Source organism: Microplitis mediator, chromosome 8 (genome assembly GCF_029852145.1).
Source record: "Microplitis mediator isolate UGA2020A chromosome 8, iyMicMedi2.1, whole genome shotgun sequence".
Lineage (NCBI taxonomy): Eukaryota > Metazoa > Arthropoda > Insecta > Hymenoptera > Braconidae > Microplitis > Microplitis mediator.
The window spans coordinates 2,266,293-2,286,260 of NC_079976.1; the positions used below are offsets into that span (position 1 = coordinate 2,266,293).

The window sequence follows — 19,968 nt, forward strand, 5'->3', positions numbered from 1 at the left end:
GCCGCACTAAATATTTGAATTAATATTCAGTCTCCACTCAGCGAAATTTGAATTTTACCGCCAGTTTGAACTTCGGTGAAAATGGCGCTGAAATTGAAAATCGATAGGAGCGTATCGATAGCTGCGTAAATAACTGACGCGCATCTCCGACCATTTTGTACCATCGACATTTTCGTTCGTGTGTTCATGTTCATGGTGAGGCAACAAACATTTATAATTAGTATAACAATAATACAGCGTCGTTTTTACTATCAAATAGACGATTATTTAATTTATAGTATGCACGTGTGAATAAATTTAAATAATAATTAATAAACATCGTCATTTGTAGTATTTTTTTTGGTGAGTTTATTATTTTTTAAGGGAAATCCAATATAGTAATTTTTCATTGCTATATTATATCTATATCTACATCTTTCTTGTTCGATAACACCTACATTATATACATATATATTATCTACTCATAGATATATAAAAATATACGTTGATATTATTTCTGGTAATGGCGGACTACTCATATTTAAATAGTCGACAATAAATAATTTCATTAATAAAATCATCTTATATATATATATATTTTTTTAATTAGTTTTTTATTTTTCAATTTTTTTTTCTAACCTCCATTTTAAATGGCGACTAAAATATATGAGTAATTTTTTTATCTATTTTTATTGTCCTGATTTATTATAAATATATATGTGTATGTATATATTTGTAATAAATATATGTGTGTATGTGTGTGTGAAAAAAAGGGAGGGGATGTAATTAATTTTAAAAATTGGTGTTAAAATAAAAAAAAATTGAAAAGAAAAAAAAAACAAAACAAATTGAATGCGTAATTAAATTGAGAGTTCATCAGAAAAAATCAAGCAGCCGAAAAAAAAAGAAAATGATCTGTGTTGCAGGATAATTAAGATGCTCGTGGATGTGTATTAGGTGATAACTGATAAGATGATTGAATCTAAAGCTGATCGAGTCGACGAATCATCAGTGATATAACCAAGATTTTATTTTAATCAACCAACGTAAATATATAAACCGATAAAGTTTTTTTTTATTCGTAACATCTGATTTTTAAACAAAATAAACCCTACGAAAATAATTATAAGACGGTATATTTTAAACTACACGCCGTTAACAAGAGTCCAGATATTTTCGATCAAGTTCCTGTTAAGGTAATTCGATTCAAACTAATGTAATAAAAAAAATACAACTTTTCATTTTAAGTTCATTTTATTGGAAAGATATTTCACACTTTTTTTTTATTTTATTTTTTTTTTAACTAAATGCTGCCTTTTGTTTTTCTCTTGTTTAACATCACATTTATTTAAAACTGCAGTTTGAGGTTTTTCTCTTATTTTTTTATTTTTTAATATACCAGAGGTAAGTAATCAAAAAAAAAAAAAAACTGATTAAAATACTCCAATAATTTTGAATCTTAACTTTAAATTTATTTATCATGCAATAAATATCAGTATTTATTCTGAAGCTTAAAATACTCAGATAATTAATAATAAATTTAAATCTCCCGCTAAAAGATTTAAATAAATCATCTAGTATATTAAGGCTGGCAATTTAATCCTCAGCTAATTCGATTTGAAAGGTTTATTGATCAACTCTTTGATCAATTATTTAAATTTTAATAGACTGAAAACTAAAAAAATTCTGTCTAAAATTTTTTTTTCAAATATTTTATCTATCGCCAAATGTGCGCTAACTTCTAATTTATTTTACTAAACGTCAAACATAAAATCTGATAACAGTATTTGAAATAATAATTTTTAAAAAATTATTTCCTTCAATACTGATATATTAGAGTACAAATAAAATAATCTGGTCTCGAAAAAAAAAACAATAACTTTATCTTGGTTTAAAAAACCCATTAATTTATTACTGTGGTTTTAAGTTAAACACTTGTATTAACTTATTAATTACATTGACAAGTACATTTAAAGTGATACTATTTAAATATAAATATATATAACTAGCTGTTCAATAAAAGATAAATTTATTTAAGAGAACTCGCCATATTTTCTCAGCCTCACACATGCGCATAAACGTAACTTCTATTGTCTTACGCAATAAATAATATTTTAAATAAACATTCATTTAATTATCAATTTAATTTAAATTTCGCAATAAATGGTCGCAATGATCATGACATATTTTACTTTATTATTTAGGGCTTCTACGAAAGTTTAATTTGAAAATTACATTTTATTCTACAGTTAAATATAGTGGGAGTGTAGATTTTTTTTCTACTCCACTATTTATTTAACAGAAATTATTTGAAGTCACAAAATTTATGCTTTTAATTCAAAAAAAAGGTGGCAACTTTTTAAATTTATTTTTACAAAGACCTCAATTTACATATTTAAAATATGTGAAAAAATTTGAATGAAAGATTGGAGTGAGATAAAAATTAATTATGGAATAAGTATGAATATATATTATATATAAATAATGAAAGCTCTTATCTAATCAGCATTTAAATCCTATCGTTCTGAGACGATCGTTATTAATGTGATACTTTGGTTAATCAAATTGGACTTATTGTATAGCAGTCGTGGTATTTTATGGAGCAGTAAGTCATCGGAGCAGAATCATCGTGCCTGTCTGGACTCAAAGAATAATCTTTATCATTCGCTATTATAAAACCATTTATTACACCTGATAATTTATTTTAATTATAGAAACTGACAAATTTACTGCCGGATTTTTTAATACTGATAATTTTTATAAAAACTTTTACACTGGGTTTTTAAAATTAAGACTGAGTACTAAAGCAATTTGTAAGTGAAAACTGCAACTGAGTTCTCTTGCTCTCTGGTCGTCTCATTTTTTTTAACTCAAAAGTCATAAAAAATATATGAATGACATATTTGTTGACTGAAATCTTTTTATGATTTCTCGATAGCTGGTGATCTTGCTGCTGGGATAATTATTTTTTTTCTGCTGAGTTATTCTCCACGCAAAATAATTTATAAGGATTTTTTTACGTATGATAGATATGATTATTGATCTTCACAGGCATCTTTTTTTTCTAATCTAGTTTAAGAAGAAAATAATTAGCGATAAAATAATAATAACAATAATAATTAAAAATTTTATCTTGAAAGCATTTCAACAGTATATCAGAGAAATGATGAAATAAAAAAAGTAAACAAAGATTTTAACATGTAGGTGAAACCCTAATTATTAATTAACTCGTCTTGACTTCCCTTCGGTTCCAGATATCAAATTGTCGTGTGTATATGCGTGTGTATCTATAATTTGTCACACATCAACTGAAAAAAATGAGCGTTATTATCAGACTTCAAAATCTGGCGTGGTCTGCGAATGCACTGGACATTCGTCAATTCTTCCGCGGGCTGAGCATTCCAGAAGGCGGCGTTCACATTGTCGGCGGCGAATTAGGCGATGCTTTTATAGCTTTCAGGTAAAGTTGTTTTGTCTTCTCTCTCTCTCTCATCAATCCACACAATTATTTTATTAAATCCTGCTGCTATTTATCATTTAAAAAAAAAACATTAATTAATTAATTAATTAAGTATCAGTAATAATTGCAATTATAAAACTGGAGATGTTTTGTTTTAAATTATCTTAATATTAGTTATAAATATAAGTAAGGATATTAGTAAGTTTACTGCATCGTGGTCTATTTTATTTTTTCTCTAATATATAGCACTGATGAAGATGCACGTCAGGCGATGATGAACGATGGGGGAAAGATTAAAGAGATGAAGATTAAATTATTATTAAGTTCTCGTACGGAAATGCAAAAAGTTATCGAGACAGCACGACAGCAAACATTGTCGCTGCAGTCATTTATGCAGAATCCAGTAGCCGTTGGACCGGGACAGGGAGTCGCTGGTTTGAATCAGCAGCAGCAGCAGCATCTTCATCATCAGCAGCAACAGCAGCAGCAGCAGCAGATACTATCATCTCCTTTGGAAGTTAAAAAAGACCGTGATACTAATGACAGTGAGTCGTCAAATAAAGATAGAAGGGATAGACGCGATCGTTCGAGGTCACGTGACCGCTCCCGGTCACGCGATCGTGATCGCGGACGAGATCGCACGCGGGACCGTCGTCGTCGCGATCGCTCTCGTTCACGTGACCGCGATCGTGACCGACGTGATCGCGGCAGCAGGCGCCGCAGAGATCACTCACGTTCACGGGATCGCACCAGGTCACGTGATCGCGACAGCAAGCGTAGTTTTGGTAGTGATCGACGCAATAAAGATTCACAGCAGGAAAATAATGATGATAACAGTGACGTCGTGTGTGTCGGTCAATTTCCAAAAGACAAAGTTATTCCATCCTTGAAAAATCTAAACACTAAAAGACCTTCGAATATCGAAAATGGTATCTGGGAAGTCCCGCCTCAGACACAAATGCAGGCAATGATGATCGCACCAGGTATACTTGGTGCTGGTATTGCAGCACTTCCTCATCAAGATCCCGAGTCTCGAGGACTAGGATTCAATAGCCCAGTTCTATGCCCACCACCTCTCTTACCACCTCAATTTCCCGGTTTAAATAACGGTATTCAACCTCACGGTATCAATAATATTAATATGCCTGGTTTGAATAACCCCAACCTTGGACCTGGTCCTCTAAGTCGTGATAGGAATTCTTGGCCAGGTAACACCACCGGTGGGGGTAATAATGACCAGCCCCCACGTTTGAATGACTTGAGATTCCCCACACGTCCCACTGGTGGTAATTTTGGATCCGACAGTAATAATTATAATAATAATAATTATAACAATAATAGTAACAGTAGTAATAGTAATTTTAGACCTAATCTTAGGAACAATAATCATTCCCTGATGAGTAAAATGCAAGAGCTCGACGGACGACGCAATCCCCACGCTTTTCAATCATCTGCATCATCAATCGGCAATTCTGTTGGTCACTACGACTCTTACAACAATTTAGATCGTTCGAAATCTGCTAATAGTAATAATAACAATAATAATAATAATAATAACCCAAGATATAATAATAATTCAAATGCCAATACCAATAGTACTAGTAATGACAGCAAAGGTAATTGCGTTGAAGTACGAAATATGCCTTTGAATGCGTCGTACAGCGACATACGTCATGCGTTTCAGGGCATGTTCATTAGAAAAGATGGACTCAAACTGATAAATGACACTCATGGTAACCGTGTAGGTATCGCGTACATTAAATTTAGCAAACCGGATGGCAAAGAATTGGCAATGAGCACGACCCGGTTCATAAGAGGTTCTGAAGTCGAAGTATTTCCCCTTGACGAGAGTATATTTGATAAGGCGATTGACTCTTATAATCCTGACCGTGATAATAGTAATAATAGTAATAGTATCGATGACTTATCAACAGACACTCTCAATTCATCGTGTATTTTTATAAACGACCTGCCGTCTTTTGCTAAAGAAATGGACATCGCTAAAATGTTTCAAGATTGGAAGATAAATGATCTGTTTATCACATCGTCACCCTCGTTATTGTCATCATTATCACCATCATCATCCTCGTCATCGAAAAAAGACTCAAATCAGCACGGAGCGTTTGTACAGTTCGCTAAAATTGAAGATGCCAAGGCATCATTAGCTGCGTCCCTTAAAATCGGGCCGATTCCCATCACTGCTGTTAGTATTTCAGAAGACAAATTTTCAAAGGCAAAGAGAATTCACGAACAAGAAACTTTAGGCGGTGGAGTTGCTAGTAATAATGGTAATAATAATAATGATAATGGTAATGGTAATACACCAGACTGTATTATAATAAGAGGGCTGCCATTTCAAACGGCAGATCGTGACATACTTGACTTTTTCTCAGACATTGGTATTGTGCCGCGCAGAATTCACATGATGATTAACAAACACGGGACACCAATGGGCGAATGTTTCTGTGAATTTGACGCACCCGAAGAAGCGATACGCGCCCTCGCTAAAAATGGTTTACCGTTGGGTAAAAATTTCCCTACTGTTGAATTGGTATCGCGTCACAAAATGCTGGACACTTTGGGTAACCCCGATTCTTCTGGAGCATCAGGACAGTGGATGGATCCCCAACAGCAGTCAAATTTCTCATATAATTTACACGACTCGCGTTCACGAATGCCGGGGCACCAAATGTCTAATTATCACTCCCCGCGATTTAATTCAAATAATAATAATAACAGTAGTAGTAGTGGAGGCGGATATGGACCCATGAGGGGAATGCCGCCTCCGCCACCACCCCCACCAGGTATGATAAATTTACCTCTACGTCCACTGGGTTCCGGCACCGGTCCCGGGAATAATCCCAGCAGATTACCTCCGTCTCTAGACTACGTCGAGGGTTTCGGGAAACCCGGCTGTGTTCTATCACTGGAAAACGTCCCTTTCAAAGCAGACATCAACGAAATAATTGAATTCTTCGGTGACTTTGACATAAAACGTGAGCACGTCATCAGACGTTACAACGAACGCGGCATGCCGACCGGCGATGCCAGAGTTGCTTTCTCCTCACCTAGTGAAGCACAACGGGCGTTAAGAGAATTGAGAAATTGCAAAGTTCGTGACCGTACGATTTATATGAAACTCGCGTAAATTAAATTAAATATTTTATTATTTATTATCTTATTTTAGTTTATAATTAACTATGCCAATACTTAATACTTTTTTATTCTTTTAATTAATTTTTTTTTTATAGTTAATAATAACAAAAAAATTTTTTTTTTCTAAGAGTTCCGAGAGACTTTAGTTGATTACATTTAATTTATTAATGTAATTCGTAGGCGTAAGTGTAAATATATGTAGGAAAAATTACAATGGCATGTTAATTATCATTAATTAAGAAAATTGAACATCCGAGAGCTTGAAGATTTAAAGTTGTCGATAAAAAATTATATTTACTCATTATTTTCTCTAGTGTAATGACAGAACTTGGCGTATTTACTTGTTGGTAAATAAAAAATCTTTTATATTTTTTCAGTCATTGCATTATCATTATTCAGTACAGGCTTGAATGTTAATTATAATTATAATTATTATTATTATTTTTTTTTTCAATGAAAAATAAAAGTCGAATGAGTTAATGATTTTAATGAAATTGTTATTTTTTTAGTGATAAAAAAAAAAGTGAAAATGTGTCAGCGTGATTATTATTTCTATTACATAAATATATATATCAGTTAAGATAAACTGTATATAGAAATATATGTATGCCCTAATATTATAAAAATATGTACTCGCAATTATTCAGCGTAACAAATATGAACAAACAAGCATGAGGGTCAAGTATTGTATTGTATATAATCGAGTCAGCTGCTATTTTTGGATGATCACTGATTTAATAGCAATAATTATTTTTTATTTTGATGAATGTATAAAAAAACTAAAAAAATTGATTATTAAAAAGGCGGTTAAATTTGAAACGTATGGATATTAAATATAATTAATATGTTTTAGTTAAATTACGTAAGTTCGAAGTGTATATATTATTAGAAATTGCGAATAAAAATGAAAAAAAAATAAGATGTCAAGTATAATTATTTTAATTATAATTATTTGTATGTAAGTTTAATTTTTTTAAAAATAGAATATGACGGCCGATTTTCGGGTGTAAAAAATCAGGAATTTCTTTTAAGTTTCTATTCATATGCTAATTTAATGTAAGAAAAAAGTCATTGTAAGTTTAATGTTTCCTTTAAATTGTTAAAAAAAACACGTAGTTTTTATTTACTGCCTTTTTTTTTAGAGGCCACAATCCTACGGATTTTATTTACTGAAGTACTAGAAAAATATTTGACACTGAAAATAGATAAAAATTTTATTGATATACAGACTCTTAATATTTAATTATTATTATTATTAATAACTGATAAAAATTACAACTCGAAATATAAAAGTTGACACTTTTAACAAATCGAATTTTTTTACAGCCGTCAAAATTATTCTGACTCCTCAATTTATCATCAAAAAAATTCGTACACTAAAAGATTTTTCATAAAAAAAATCTGTGTCAAATAAAATCACTTAAAAATTACATAATAAAAATAAAAAATTTCTAGATCGCGACGAAATATTTTTTTATCTACAGTATTTACATATTAAGATATCTGTTATATATATATATTTTTTTTTTTATCATATCCCAAACAAAAGTGATATCAATGAATACAAATACATATTGATAAATATAACAAATACAAGTATTGTATCATCAGTCATCAGTGATCGGTACCCGTCCATACATCCCATTATATCTTATAATAAAATATAACTAATACATTTTCATCGATCCATACATAACACATTTGATTTGATTACATTACATTAGCTGCTTATACATGATACATGAATATATTTGACAAGATATGTTTAATACATACATTCATCCGTATACACTCATATATATAAATATTGTAGTATATCGTCTCTCCCTTTCTCTGAGCAGAGTTCCTCATCTACTTATAATACTACTCTCAAGTAGAGGCTTGAGAGCTGATTCTTGCTTGACTTTACAATCTCCACAGTGTTCTCCACTGGTGTGATTCATGTGTGGTATGGTACCGTGAGCACCGCGTTGGTAAAAGTCTTAGTAGCTCTTAAGTCTTTGGCTGTATCAGAACGTCCGGATATACTGAGTACTGAGCAAAAGCAAAAGCAAAAGCAAAAGCTGAAGCAACATCACCAGTAAAGTTGTTGTCTTGGTCTTGGTCTGGGTCTTAGTCTTAGTCTTGGTCTTGGTCTTCTTGGTCTTGGTTGAATAACTTGTCTGTGTCTAAGTCTTGTTGGGTCTACTTGATAAATCCTCTGTCTTTTATACCTTCTACCTCTTTCTTATTTTTTATTTTATGTTTATCTTTGTCCATCTTTTAAATAATAATTCATCCTTTCCTTTTCCTTACTCTTATTCTTGCTCTTATTTTATTACTCTTGGTCTTTTTATTTCCTTTGTGGATATTCGTGGGTTTTAATGTGTATACTCAACAGTATTACTGGTTACTGGTTGCTCCTCGTCAGCTTTATTCTTACTCACGTATTATTATTACATATTATTATATTATTTTAGTTTTTTTATTTTATTGAGAGGTGAAAAAGAGTCGGGTAAATGGGCAATGTGATCTTAAGAGTTTTTTAAATTTTTAATTTGTAATTATATGGATTTTAAGTAAATAATCGGTGTAAGTAACGAAGTGAGAATGGGCAAAGTAAATAAATCAATTTTGTTTGGTTTAATTTTTGGAGTTATTTTCGAAATTGTTTATGTTCGAGCGGTAGATAAAAATAGTAATTACGATAATTGTCCTAATAAATGTTGGTGCTATCACTCAAGTGTAAGATGTATGTTCCAAGGGCTTACTTCCGTACCAAAAGTACCTATAAACACAACTATTTTGTAAGTACTCTATATATTTAAATATCAATGACATTTTTTTTTTTTTTTTAAAGAATTTCTATTTTAAATTATTCGTAAAAATTAATAAAAATATGATATGATACTGAAGTTAGCAGACGTCTGACAGTTTTTGAACTTTTTTTAAAAATCATAAACCATAAAAAAAAATATTTTGAAAAATTGCACCTATAGTTTATTAAATTTTCTACATGTGCATTTTTTTATTTTTTTTTTTTTTTGTAATTTATTTGTTGAAAAAAAAAATCCGAAAATTTGTAGCTGTCTGCTAACTTTAGGATCGTAAATATGATACTGAAGTTGGCCGACTTCTAATAATTTTTTGATCCTTTTAAAAACGATAAATTATAAAAAAAAAATATTTAAAAAAATTGCACCTATAGTTTTTTAAATTTTCTACATGTGCATTTTTTTAGTTTTTTTTTTTTCGTAATTGATGGGTTAAAAAAAAAATTCCAAAATTGTTAATTGTCTGCTAACTTCAAGATCATATAAAAATTTAAATGATACTGAAGTCAGCGGATGTTTAATAATTTTTGAATTTTTCTAAAGACGACAAATTTCAAAAAAAAAATATTTGAAAAAATTGCACCTATAGTTTTTTAAATTTTCTACCTGTGGATATTTTTTGTTTATTTTTTTTTAAATTAAATTATTGAAAAAAAAATTCAAAAATTTTTAATTGTCTGCTAACTTCAGGATCATAAATTTAAATCAAATTTTGGTTGAAAAAAAAAATCATTTTTTCAAATAAAAGAGAGAAATTTAAATAAAATTATGTGGGTATTATTATTTTATTTTGAATGAAAGTGAATGTTGCAGACATGAGATAATTTATAAATTCGAATTTATAAATAAATTAAATAAAAAAATAAAATTTAAAAAATGCGCATACGAATTTCGCGGATTTAAATATTCATTTTTTTAATTTTTACCCTAATTACATTTATTATAAAATTTAAATAAGGACAATTGTCTGCTACATTCACACTCATTTTTAATAATTATAATAATTAGTATTTGCAATAAATTTAAGTATTAAGAAATTAATGGATAAATAGATAAGGAAAGCTAATGAGCGGTTTTAAAAAAAAAGTTTATCAAATAAGTAATTTTATGATGACTACTAATTACTAAAAATAAAATCTGCATACTCAATTTTTTTTATGCCATAATCTCAAATGTCCCCGTTTTGTAATTTAATTTTTTTTTAAATACTCGTGATTTAAATTGGCAATAAAAATTAAATTTCATTGAAATGTATCCAGTTTTCCTTAAAAAAAAAAATTAATTATTTAAATTAATAAAAAATTGAAGAACTGATCGCTCAAAATTTTGATTTATAAAAAATTTTAAACCCGCAGATAAAAAATAAATATAAACTTTAAATTTAGAAAACTCACCGAAGATTTATCTCTAAAACCCAAGTCAAAGAAACATATTTTTAGAAAACCTAAACTATTTATTCGAATTAGAAGTAATAATAAATATCTAAGCGTTAAATCTAAACATTTCCTGTAAAAAAAAAAAAATGTCTTATTTAGATAAATTTATATTTTTAGCTTACACATATATAATAAAAAAAATTTTGTTTGTTTATTTTATCTAGAGATTTACGGTTCAATGATATAGTAAATTTACCACCTGGTACATTTCACGGTCTGAAATACATGGACACGATTCTCCTAAATGACAATAAAGTCAAACATTTGAGCGCAAATACATTTATCGGGATGCCGAAATTACGTATTCTTTATTTATATAAAAATTACATAACATCAATAACACCGGGTGCTTTTTCCCATCTGCCGAACTTACGTCAGCTTTATCTCCAGAACAACAAACTTATGGAAATACTTCCAAATACATTCAGCAACTTGCCGCGTCTCGAGAGATTATTTCTGCAGAACAACGAACTGAAGAAAATACCAGCGACTGCCTTTGAGAATATCGGCTCGATGACGAGATTACGTCTCGATTCGAACGATCTCGTCTGTGATTGCGATTTGCTGTGGCTGGTTGAAAGATTGAGAGATAAACCGTCCGAGATGGCTGCTATTTGTCAATCACCCACTGAAATGCAGGGGAAATCATTGACGACCATGACTATCCATGACTTTCATTGCAGTAATTATCATTATTATTTATTATATAATACCGAGCGGGATATTTATAAATAAATATATAATTTATTCCTTCACAGAGACTCCGAAAATAATTCAAGGTCCTGGAGATGTTGAGGTAAAAGAAGGAGAGACTGCATACTTTACTTGTCGCGTCGACGGCGATCCAAAGCCGGCTATAAAGTGGATGAGAAATTCCGATCAAGTTAACGTTGATGGTAAGAAATATATTTTAGAACAAGACGGGACTCTTGTTATTCCTCAAGTGACCATCAATGACATTGGAGAGTATGAATGCATCGCTGAAAGTAAAATGGGAGCAGAAATATCACGGAAAGCACGTGCTGTTATTACTGTTAGTCCAGCAATTCGTTTTACTCAGGTAATTTTATTAATTTAAACATTTACTTTTCGTTTTTATGAATCTCAGGATCATGTAAAAATCCTGGTAATTTAAAAAAATATTTTTAATTGAGATCTGAGTCATACTGGAAATTTATATCAATTTTTTAGTTAAGTTTTATGATCATATATTAAGTAATTAGTAAATTTATTTATTTGTCTATGGATGACTAATAAATATACTCAATTGCAAGTGTCTCGAGTTGGTGGATAACATCAACAATGCACAATAATTGATAATATGAATCACTGATTAAAGATATTCAGTTTAGATAAACTTTAATAAATACTTACTAAATTACTTCTAATTGAAAGTATTGTTTTGTAATTTATATCTGCGATCATTATTACAATTAAGATATAGCTATTGGATATGGAGCATAAATGCACACTGATGCAATTTTTTTTTTTCATTGTCAGCAAAAAATGAAATACGAAATTACAAATCAATTTTTTACTTTCAACTGAAAAATTGTATGAGATTTGAATTTTTTTTTCTAATTATTCCAAGACGAACTAAAATCGTAATTTTGAATTTTTTTAGATTTTAAATTAAAAAATCTTGTGATAAATTTGTCGTAAAATGCAAAAGTACTTTAATTAATAATTATTCTGTACTATAAATATTAATAATAATTATTTTATATAGTTACCTGCGTCACAAACAGTAACAACCGGAGAAGATGTGACACTGACATGTAAAGCCGACAGCCAGATGCCGTTAAAATTGGAGTGGTGGAAAGACGGTCAGAGAATATCACCCGACAATCAACGAATATTTCTCACCGACAAATCGTCTTCGTTAATAATTCAATCAGTAATTCCCCGGGACACTGCGCGTTACGTCTGTCAAGCGCGGAACGTAAACGGATTCGCGGAAGTAAGCGCGGATTTGCGGGTCCTAGATAAAAATTCCAGCCCGCCGAAATTAATTTACGAGCCGCCGAAAAATTTGGACAGCGAAGTTGGAGCCACTGTAGAAATTCCATGTCGCGCTGAGGGTGAGCCCAGGCCAGTGATTCAGTGGAAGAAAGACGGAAGTGCATTGGAGCCCAGGCTGTCGTCAATTAAAATCTCCCGAGGCGGTTCTCTGTACATACAAAACATATCGCTGACAGACTCCGGACGTTACGAGTGCAATGCAGTAAATGACAACGGGCGTGCGACAGCTCAATGTCTTTTGCGAGTACACCCAGTCCTTGGTAGCAGCAACACCAACAGTAATAGCATCGGCTCTACATCCGATACATTAATAAAGCGCGCGTTTAATGACGCAACTGAAACAATTGACCGCGCAATAAATCAGACGCTTGAATCTCTATTCGGTATTAAAGACAATGACAAAGCGACAAAACATTTTGATCCGTTCCGCATCACCAGGTTCCCGAATGCAGTTGCCAGGGCCGCGGCAAGGCCGGCTGAAATTTTTGAAAGAACTCTATTAAATATACGACGTTATGTCAACGTAGGAATGTCTGTCAATTCATCGTCTCCCTTTAAATATGAAGATATTCTTACTTCCGAGCAGATAAAAGAAATAGAAAGACTCTCTGGCTGCACCGGACATCGTAAAAAACATACGTGCAATAATTTATGCTTCCATACTAAGTACCGCAGCATTGACGGCAGTTGCAACAATTTAAAACATCCCACATGGGGGTCATCTTACACCGGATTCCGTCGGATACTCCAGCCAATTTATGAGAACGGATTATCGCAACCAATCGGATGGGACCCGTCGCGCCTTTACTATGGATTCAAAAAACCACCAGCGCGTTTAGTGTCGACGAAATTAATTTCCACCCACAAAATATCTTCGGACAGCAGAATCACTCATATGGTGATGCAGTGGGGACAGTTTCTAGATCACGATTTAGATCATGCATTGCCAGCAGTATCGTCTGAATCGTGGGACGGAATTGATTGTAAAAAATCATGCGAAAATGCAGCTCCGTGCTTTCCCATGCAAGTACCGCCGGGAGATCCGCGTATTACTAATAGACGGTGCATTGATTTTATTAGAACGAGCGCTGTGTGTGGGTCGGGAATGACGAGTATTCTTTGGGGACAAGGTATTATGCCACGTGAACAAATGAATCAATTGACGAGTTACTTGGACGCTTCTCAAGTATACGGTTACAATGATGAGCTGGCATTGGATCTAAGAGACATGACTTTGTCACGGTCTGTAAATAATGACGGGGATAATAATGACAACAGAGGATTACTGAGAGAAGGAGTTACTTTGCCGGGTAAAAAAGCTCTGCTCCCCTACACGACACCTGGACAGTTTGTTGACTGCAGAAGAAATCCTGTTGAGTCATCAATAAATTGTTTTGTCGCTGGAGATATTCGTGCTAATGAACAAGTCGGTTTGCTGGCGATGCACACGATCTGGCTGAGAGAACACAACAGGATTGCCAGGATACTAGGGGAATTAAATAGCCACTGGAGCGGGGAACGTCTGTACCAGGAAGCGAGAAAAATAGTTGGCGCTCAAATGCAGCATATCACTTATCAACATTGGCTGCCAATTATCTTCGGCAAGACAACTGAGGAATTAATTGGATCCTGGAATGGTTACAGTCCGGACTTAGATGCCAGTATTTCAAATGTATTTGCAACAGCAGCGCTGCGTTTTGGCCACTCGATAATACAGCCGAGGTTGGAGAGACTGAATGATGATTTGTCCAGCATTCCTCAGGGGCCGCTTAATCTACGCGATGCATTTTTCTCACCCTGGCGATTAGTCGATGAGGGCGGAGTCGATCCTCTATTACGTGGGATGTTCTTGACTGCTGCGAAGCTTAAAATGCCGGAAGAAAATTTAAATACCGAGTTGACTGAACAGTTATTCAGAACAGCTCATGCAGTAGCGCTGGATCTGGCTGCTATGAATATTCAACGAGCTCGCGAGCACGGTATTCCTGGTTACCTTGAGTGGAGAAAGTACTGCAATTTGTCATCAGCAGATCAAGTGATCGATAGCTTTGATGATCTTGCCAATGAAATAAGCAGCGATAAAGTAAGAAAGAAGCTCCAAGAACTCTACGGACATCCGGGTAATATTGACGTCTGGGTCGGTGGTATTCTTGAGGATCAACTACCAGGTGCTAAAGTAGGCCCGCTTTTTAAATGTCTGCTTCTCGAACAGTTCAAACGCACGCGAGACGCGGATAGACTGTGGTACGAAAATCCTTCGACATTCAAACCCGAGCAGCTCCAGCAAATAAAACAGTCAAGTCTAGCCAGAATTCTCTGCGATAATGCTGACAATATCACGCGGATACAAAGAAATGTTTTTATTCTTCCCGACAGGCAGGATAGCGGCAGCGAGACCGAAAAAATCGTGTCCTGCCAGGATATTCCCGCAGTTGATCTGCGATTCTGGTCCGAGTGTTGCGGTGATTTAGACTCGACCTGCACCAGCGTAAATGGAAATTTACCAAGAGTCAGATTGCCGAGGTCACCGTCGGCTGATAAATATTTAGAAGTTTTCAATAAGCAGCAGCAATTTATTGACACTGGGGGTATAGATAAAAACAGAGTTACGGAGATGATTGATTACGTTAAAGAGGAAGCTAAAATACTTAATAAACTCGTAAATAAATTAACTGAGCGTGTCAAACATCTGAAGAAATTAATAGCGAGTACTAACAGTACCATCGAGAGTTTGATGTCATTTGTGTAACATCAGACTGCATTTTTAGAAAACTTTTATCTAAAAATCTGAGGAATGTTGATACTATTATTACATATTTAAAAGTATACGCTTAACTAATGCATTTAAATACCATGCGTTTTTAAAAATTAAAAATCATTATGATAATATATTATTATAAATTTGTTAATTGAGTCACTTACTTTTTAGTTTTTTTATTTTTTGTACATAAACGTTTCATTTGGCAGTTATGCTTGCAATTGTACCGCAATTATCTGTACATATATAATAAATTTATATATATATATATAAATATATACATACATATATAGTCTGTTGGGTTCAATTGAGTTATTTTTTAGCTAATTAGTAATTAGTTGTAGTTTTAAATTAATCAAATCCTACGAATTTGGTGTGAGATCCACGGGCAATCAGAGAGCCGTCTTTTTTTTTAGATAATTCGATGTCCAGAAAGGCTAATGTACGACCAAGTTTTATAGTTTTAGCTTCGACTATTATCACTTCATCTGGCATTGCAGCTTTCATGAACCTAGTGGTTTAATAATAATAAATAATTATTATTTACATGATAATATAAATGTTACTAGACTTTAAACGCCAGTTTTTCAAACCGGGTTTATTTTTAATCCGGATTTAAATATTATATATTATTGCTGGTATATCTATATATTATTAATGTATATCTATAGATATACTAGCAATATTAATTAAAACCGAGATAAAAAATAAACCCGGTTTGAAAAAGTAGAAATAAAAATAATTAGACTCATAATTTATCAATTTTAAATATTTCTAGATCAATTTTTTTTTAAAGTAAAGTTTTTTCTTTGATAGAATTAAAGCCGGTAATTAAATTATAATTCAAACTGACATTAAAAAATAATTCCAATTATTTATGATACTGAAAGTAACAAACGTTAAAAAAAATTTTTTTTTTTTTTGAATAAATGAATAAAATACTACGATCCTAAAGTTAGCAGACAGTTACGAATTTTCTGATTTTTTTTTTCAAAAAATAAATTACAAAAAAAAAAACTAAAAATATACACATGTAGAAAATTAAATAAACTATAGGTGCAAGTTTCCAAAATATTATTTTTTTATAGTTACTCGTTTTTAAAAAAATTCAAATACTGTCAGACGTCTGCTAACTTCAGTATCATAAAATACTTATAGGGAAAATTTCACCAACTTTTTAAAATCTCTGCGTATATTTAAAAGTTTCTTTTTCTATTTACAAGTAACTCGTTTGTAAAAACCCTAAAATCCTCAGATGTCTGTTACTTTTAGTATCAAAATTATTTCATAATCTTGAGTGTTTGTTTACATTAACATATTAAATTAATATATATATATATATATATATATATATATATATATATATATATATATATATATATATATATATATATATATATATATATATTATACGTACGAAACGTTCATATTAACAGAAACTCCAGGATGTCCTTTGCCATGGGTCAATAGTGCGTAAGTGGATACACAGTCAACAAGACTGCACGTGCAACCACCATGAAGACTACCACCATAATTCAACTGTTCTTCTTTGACAGTAAATTCTGCTTTGCATTGACCGTTTCCAGCTGACAGTATCTCGAGCTGTAAAAATTCATCTCATCAATAAATAAATCAATTAATAAAATAAAATAAAATTGTAATTAATATTACATTTTTTAAATATGGTCCCCATCGATTCATTTTCATGGTGCCCTCAATCGCAGCCTTTACCAACTCAAGTCCTCGTGATGCCATTGATATTTTTTTATTCCTGATTGCTGGTATTTAACCTAGTAAATTTTCAACATACGTTAAATAAAAATATAATGAATTTCATTCAATATAAATGCATATAAATATTAATATACACTGGTTTTATATACTACGACAACTAAAACTTTTTTTAAAATTCAAATTCAAATTTACAAAATTCAAATCTCATAACTTACCTCTTATATTTACTGCACATAAGCAGTAGTTTATTTTACCCTATAGAATAATTATATTATATATGTGTATATACATGTGATAATTGGTTTTATATATATTTATATGATAAGAATAACCCGCGAGTTTTTTCAACAAAAATTTAGGATAAATTTTTTTCTTATTTTATATTTTGAAGCATATTATCAAGTATTTATAAACTCTATATATACATATATATGCATGTATATGTGTGTAAATATATGCTAGTAGATTTCTCACATTGTGAATTATACAATCCGGGTTAATGAATAATTATGAGATAAAAAATGTTTTGGACAATTATATTTATTCGTAGACAATTTTAAAAAGTATAAATTATTCCAACAATTTACTAAATATTGATATTTATAAAAACCCATAGTATAAAAATATTTCAAATATATACTGTAAAGATAACAGTTATGTAAAATTATATCAAGTATTTTTCAAAGATTTTTAGGTAGCCCTGAATTTTTCAGAAGATGTTCACTAGGATCATCGAAAAATTTAATTTTTTTTTGAAGCACTCTACTAATTAGTAATTAGTTGTGGTTTTAAATTAGTCAAATCCTACGAATTTGGTGTGAGCTGCACGGGCGATTAGAGAACCGTCTTTTTTTTTAGATAACTCGACGTCCAGAAAAGCTAATGTACGACCAAGTTTCATAGTTTTAGCTTCGACTGTTATCACTTCATCTGGCATGGCAGCTTTCATGAACCTAGTGGTTTAATAATAATAAATAATCATTATTTACATAATAATATAAATTTTACTAGACTTTAAGCGCCAGTTTTTCAAAAATTTATTTTTTGGGGCCAGTTTTTCAAACCGAGTTTATTTTTATCCGGGTTTTAATTGATATTGCTAGTATATCTATATATTAATAATGTATATATCAGCAATGATAATTAAAACCCGGATAAAAATAAACTCGGTTTGAAAAACTGGCCCTTAATCCGGGTTTAAATTAATGATAAATAATTTTAAATTTGTCTGATGTCTGCTGCATTCACACTCATGTTTCTTTTTCTATTTACAAGTAACTCGTTTGTAAAAACCCTAAAATTCTATGATCCTGAAGTTAGCAGACGATTAAAAATTTATTGATTTTTTTTTTGAACATCTAAATTTGAAGAAAGAATAAAAACTAAAAATATGCACATGTAGAAAATTTAAAAGACCACAAGTGCATTTTTTAAAAATATTTTTTCTTTATAATTTAGCGTTTTTTTTTTAAATCCAAAAATTATTAAACGTTGGCTAATTTCAGTATCATAAAATTCTCAGGTGTCTGTTACTTTTAGGGCGTGTTCAGAAATACACTCTGGAGATGAAAAATTACCTATCCAGGTGTGATTAGTACCTTTGTAATGCTGAATCGCACGTCTGGTTCAACCAGAGAACATTTCTGAACTTAAAAGCTGAATATTTCTCTTCCAGTGTGTTTCTGAACACGCCCTTAGTATCAAAATTATTTTTTCAATCTCGGGAATTTGTTTATATTAATAAATCAAATTTATATATATTTACTTACGAAATGTTCATATTAACAGAAACACCTTGATGTCCTTTGCCTTGGGTTAGTAGTGCGTAAGAAGACACACAGTCAACAAGACTGCACACGCAACCACCATGAAGACTACCAGCATAATTTAATTGTTCTTCTTTGACAGTAAATTCTGCTTTGCATTGACCGTTGGCAGCTGACAGGACCTCGAGCTGTAGAAATTCATCTCATCAATAAATAAATCAATTAATAATACAAAATAAAACTGTAGTTAATATTACATTTTTTAAATATGGTCCCCATCGATTCGTCTTCAAGGTGCTTTCAATCGCAGCCTTTACCAACTCAAGTCCTCGTGATGCCATTGATATTTTTTTATTCCTGATCACTGATATTTAATTGACTAAATTTTCAACATACGTTGAGTAAAAATATAATAAATTTAATTTAATATAAATATAAATATACACTAGTTTTATATCCTAAGATAACTAGAACTTTTTTTAAAATTCAAATTCAAATCTTATAACTTACCTCTGATATTTACTGCACACAAGCAGCAGTTTATTCTACCCTATAGAACAATTATATTATATACTTGTGATATATATATATATACGTGATAATTGGTTTAATTGTATATATTTATGATAAGTTTATATGATAACCCGCAAGTTTTTTTTATACAAAAATATAGAGTAAACTTTTTACTTATTTTATATTACAAAGCATATTATCAAGTCTTTATTAACTCTATATATACATATATGTATGCATATGTTTGTATAAATATATGTAAGTAGACTCCTCATATTGTCAATTATACAATCCGGGTCAATGAATAATTATGAGATAAAAATGTTTTGAT

At 31.2% G+C, this 19,968-nt stretch overlaps 4 protein-coding genes across 8 annotated transcripts; 2 read left to right on the forward strand and 2 right to left on the reverse strand.

Annotated features, from left to right (window-relative positions):
- Positions 1-111: 111 nt before the first annotated feature.
- On the forward strand, positions 112-7,774 carry LOC130672922 (putative uncharacterized protein DDB_G0282133). Of its 4 annotated transcripts, none has more exons than XM_057477720.1 (4): positions 128-195; positions 906-1,175; positions 3,234-3,439; positions 3,686-7,773. In XM_057477720.1, exons 3-4 carry the CDS (start codon positions 3,297-3,299, stop codon positions 6,585-6,587), a joined length of 3,045 nt encoding a protein of 1,014 aa, XP_057333703.1. In that variant the 5' UTR covers positions 128-195; positions 906-1,175; positions 3,234-3,296; the 3' UTR covers positions 6,588-7,773. The 4 variants fall into 4 exon arrangements, with proteins under 4 accessions (XP_057333704.1, XP_057333703.1, XP_057333701.1 ...); XM_057477718.1 differs by having other exon boundaries at positions 142-342; XM_057477721.1 differs by lacking the exon at positions 906-1,175 and having other exon boundaries at positions 112-195; positions 3,686-7,774.
- A 747-nt stretch (positions 7,775-8,521) lies between these two features.
- LOC130672751 (peroxidasin) lies at positions 8,522-15,912 on the forward strand. Of its 2 annotated transcripts, none has more exons than XM_057477466.1 (5): positions 8,522-8,626; positions 9,055-9,381; positions 11,009-11,526; positions 11,603-11,904; positions 12,574-15,912. In XM_057477466.1, the coding sequence occupies exons 2-5, from the start codon at positions 9,185-9,187 to the stop codon at positions 15,613-15,615; spliced, it is 4,059 nt and encodes a 1,352-aa protein (XP_057333449.1). In that variant the 5' UTR covers positions 8,522-8,626; positions 9,055-9,184; the 3' UTR covers positions 15,616-15,912. The 2 variants fall into 2 exon arrangements, with proteins under 2 accessions (XP_057333449.1, XP_057333448.1); XM_057477465.1 differs by having other exon boundaries at positions 8,538-8,675.
- On the reverse strand, positions 14,141-17,789 carry LOC130672753 (acyl-coenzyme A thioesterase 13-like). Its single transcript, XM_057477468.1, has 4 exons — positions 17,574-17,789; positions 17,296-17,414; positions 17,042-17,226; positions 14,141-16,135 (listed from the first exon to the last, which is right to left on the reverse strand). Exons 2-4 carry the CDS (start codon positions 17,377-17,379, stop codon positions 15,976-15,978), a joined length of 429 nt encoding a protein of 142 aa, XP_057333451.1. The 5' UTR covers positions 17,380-17,414; positions 17,574-17,789; the 3' UTR covers positions 14,141-15,975.
- A 91-nt stretch (positions 17,790-17,880) lies between these two features.
- LOC130672752 (acyl-coenzyme A thioesterase 13-like) lies at positions 17,881-19,793 on the reverse strand. Its single transcript, XM_057477467.1, has 4 exons — positions 19,635-19,793; positions 19,382-19,503; positions 19,128-19,312; positions 17,881-18,311 (listed from the first exon to the last, which is right to left on the reverse strand). The coding sequence occupies exons 2-4, from the start codon at positions 19,463-19,465 to the stop codon at positions 18,152-18,154; spliced, it is 429 nt and encodes a 142-aa protein (XP_057333450.1). The 5' UTR covers positions 19,466-19,503; positions 19,635-19,793; the 3' UTR covers positions 17,881-18,151.
- Positions 19,794-19,968: the final 175 nt, after the last annotated feature.

What these genes read in the sequence shown, in the direction of transcription:
- LOC130672753 (XM_057477468.1), bottom strand. Translation starts at nt 17,379, where the DNA reads ATGGCATCACGAGGACTTGAGTTGGTAAAGGCTGCGATTGAGGGCACC. An exon ending in GGGGACCATATTTAAAAAAT is followed by an intron (nt 17,227 to 17,295) that starts GTAATATTAATT and finishes GAATTTTTACAG; the next exon opens with CTCGAGATACTGTCAGCTGG. An exon ending in TCTGTTAATATGAACGTTTC is followed by an intron (nt 16,136 to 17,041) that starts GTACGTATAATA and finishes TTAAACCACTAG; the next exon opens with GTTCATGAAAGCTGCAATGC.
- LOC130672752 (XM_057477467.1), bottom strand. Translation starts at nt 19,465, where the DNA reads ATGGCATCACGAGGACTTGAGTTGGTAAAGGCTGCGATTGAAAGCACC. An exon ending in GGGGACCATATTTAAAAAAT is followed by an intron (nt 19,313 to 19,381) that starts GTAATATTAACT and finishes GAATTTCTACAG; the next exon opens with CTCGAGGTCCTGTCAGCTGC. An exon ending in TCTGTTAATATGAACATTTC is followed by an intron (nt 18,312 to 19,127) that starts GTAAGTAAATAT and finishes TTAAACCACTAG; the next exon opens with GTTCATGAAAGCTGCCATGC.
- LOC130672922 (XM_057477721.1), top strand. Translation starts at nt 3,297, where the DNA reads ATGAGCGTTATTATCAGACTTCAAAATCTGGCGTGGTCTGCGAATGCA. An exon ending in GATGCTTTTATAGCTTTCAG is followed by an intron (nt 3,440 to 3,685) that starts GTAAAGTTGTTT and finishes TCTAATATATAG; the next exon opens with CACTGATGAAGATGCACGTC.
- LOC130672751 (XM_057477466.1), top strand. Translation starts at nt 9,185, where the DNA reads ATGGGCAAAGTAAATAAATCAATTTTGTTTGGTTTAATTTTTGGAGTT. An exon ending in TATCCATGACTTTCATTGCA is followed by an intron (nt 11,527 to 11,602) that starts GTAATTATCATT and finishes ATTCCTTCACAG; the next exon opens with AGACTCCGAAAATAATTCAA. An exon ending in CAGCAATTCGTTTTACTCAG is followed by an intron (nt 11,905 to 12,573) that starts GTAATTTTATTA and finishes TATTTTATATAG; the next exon opens with TTACCTGCGTCACAAACAGT.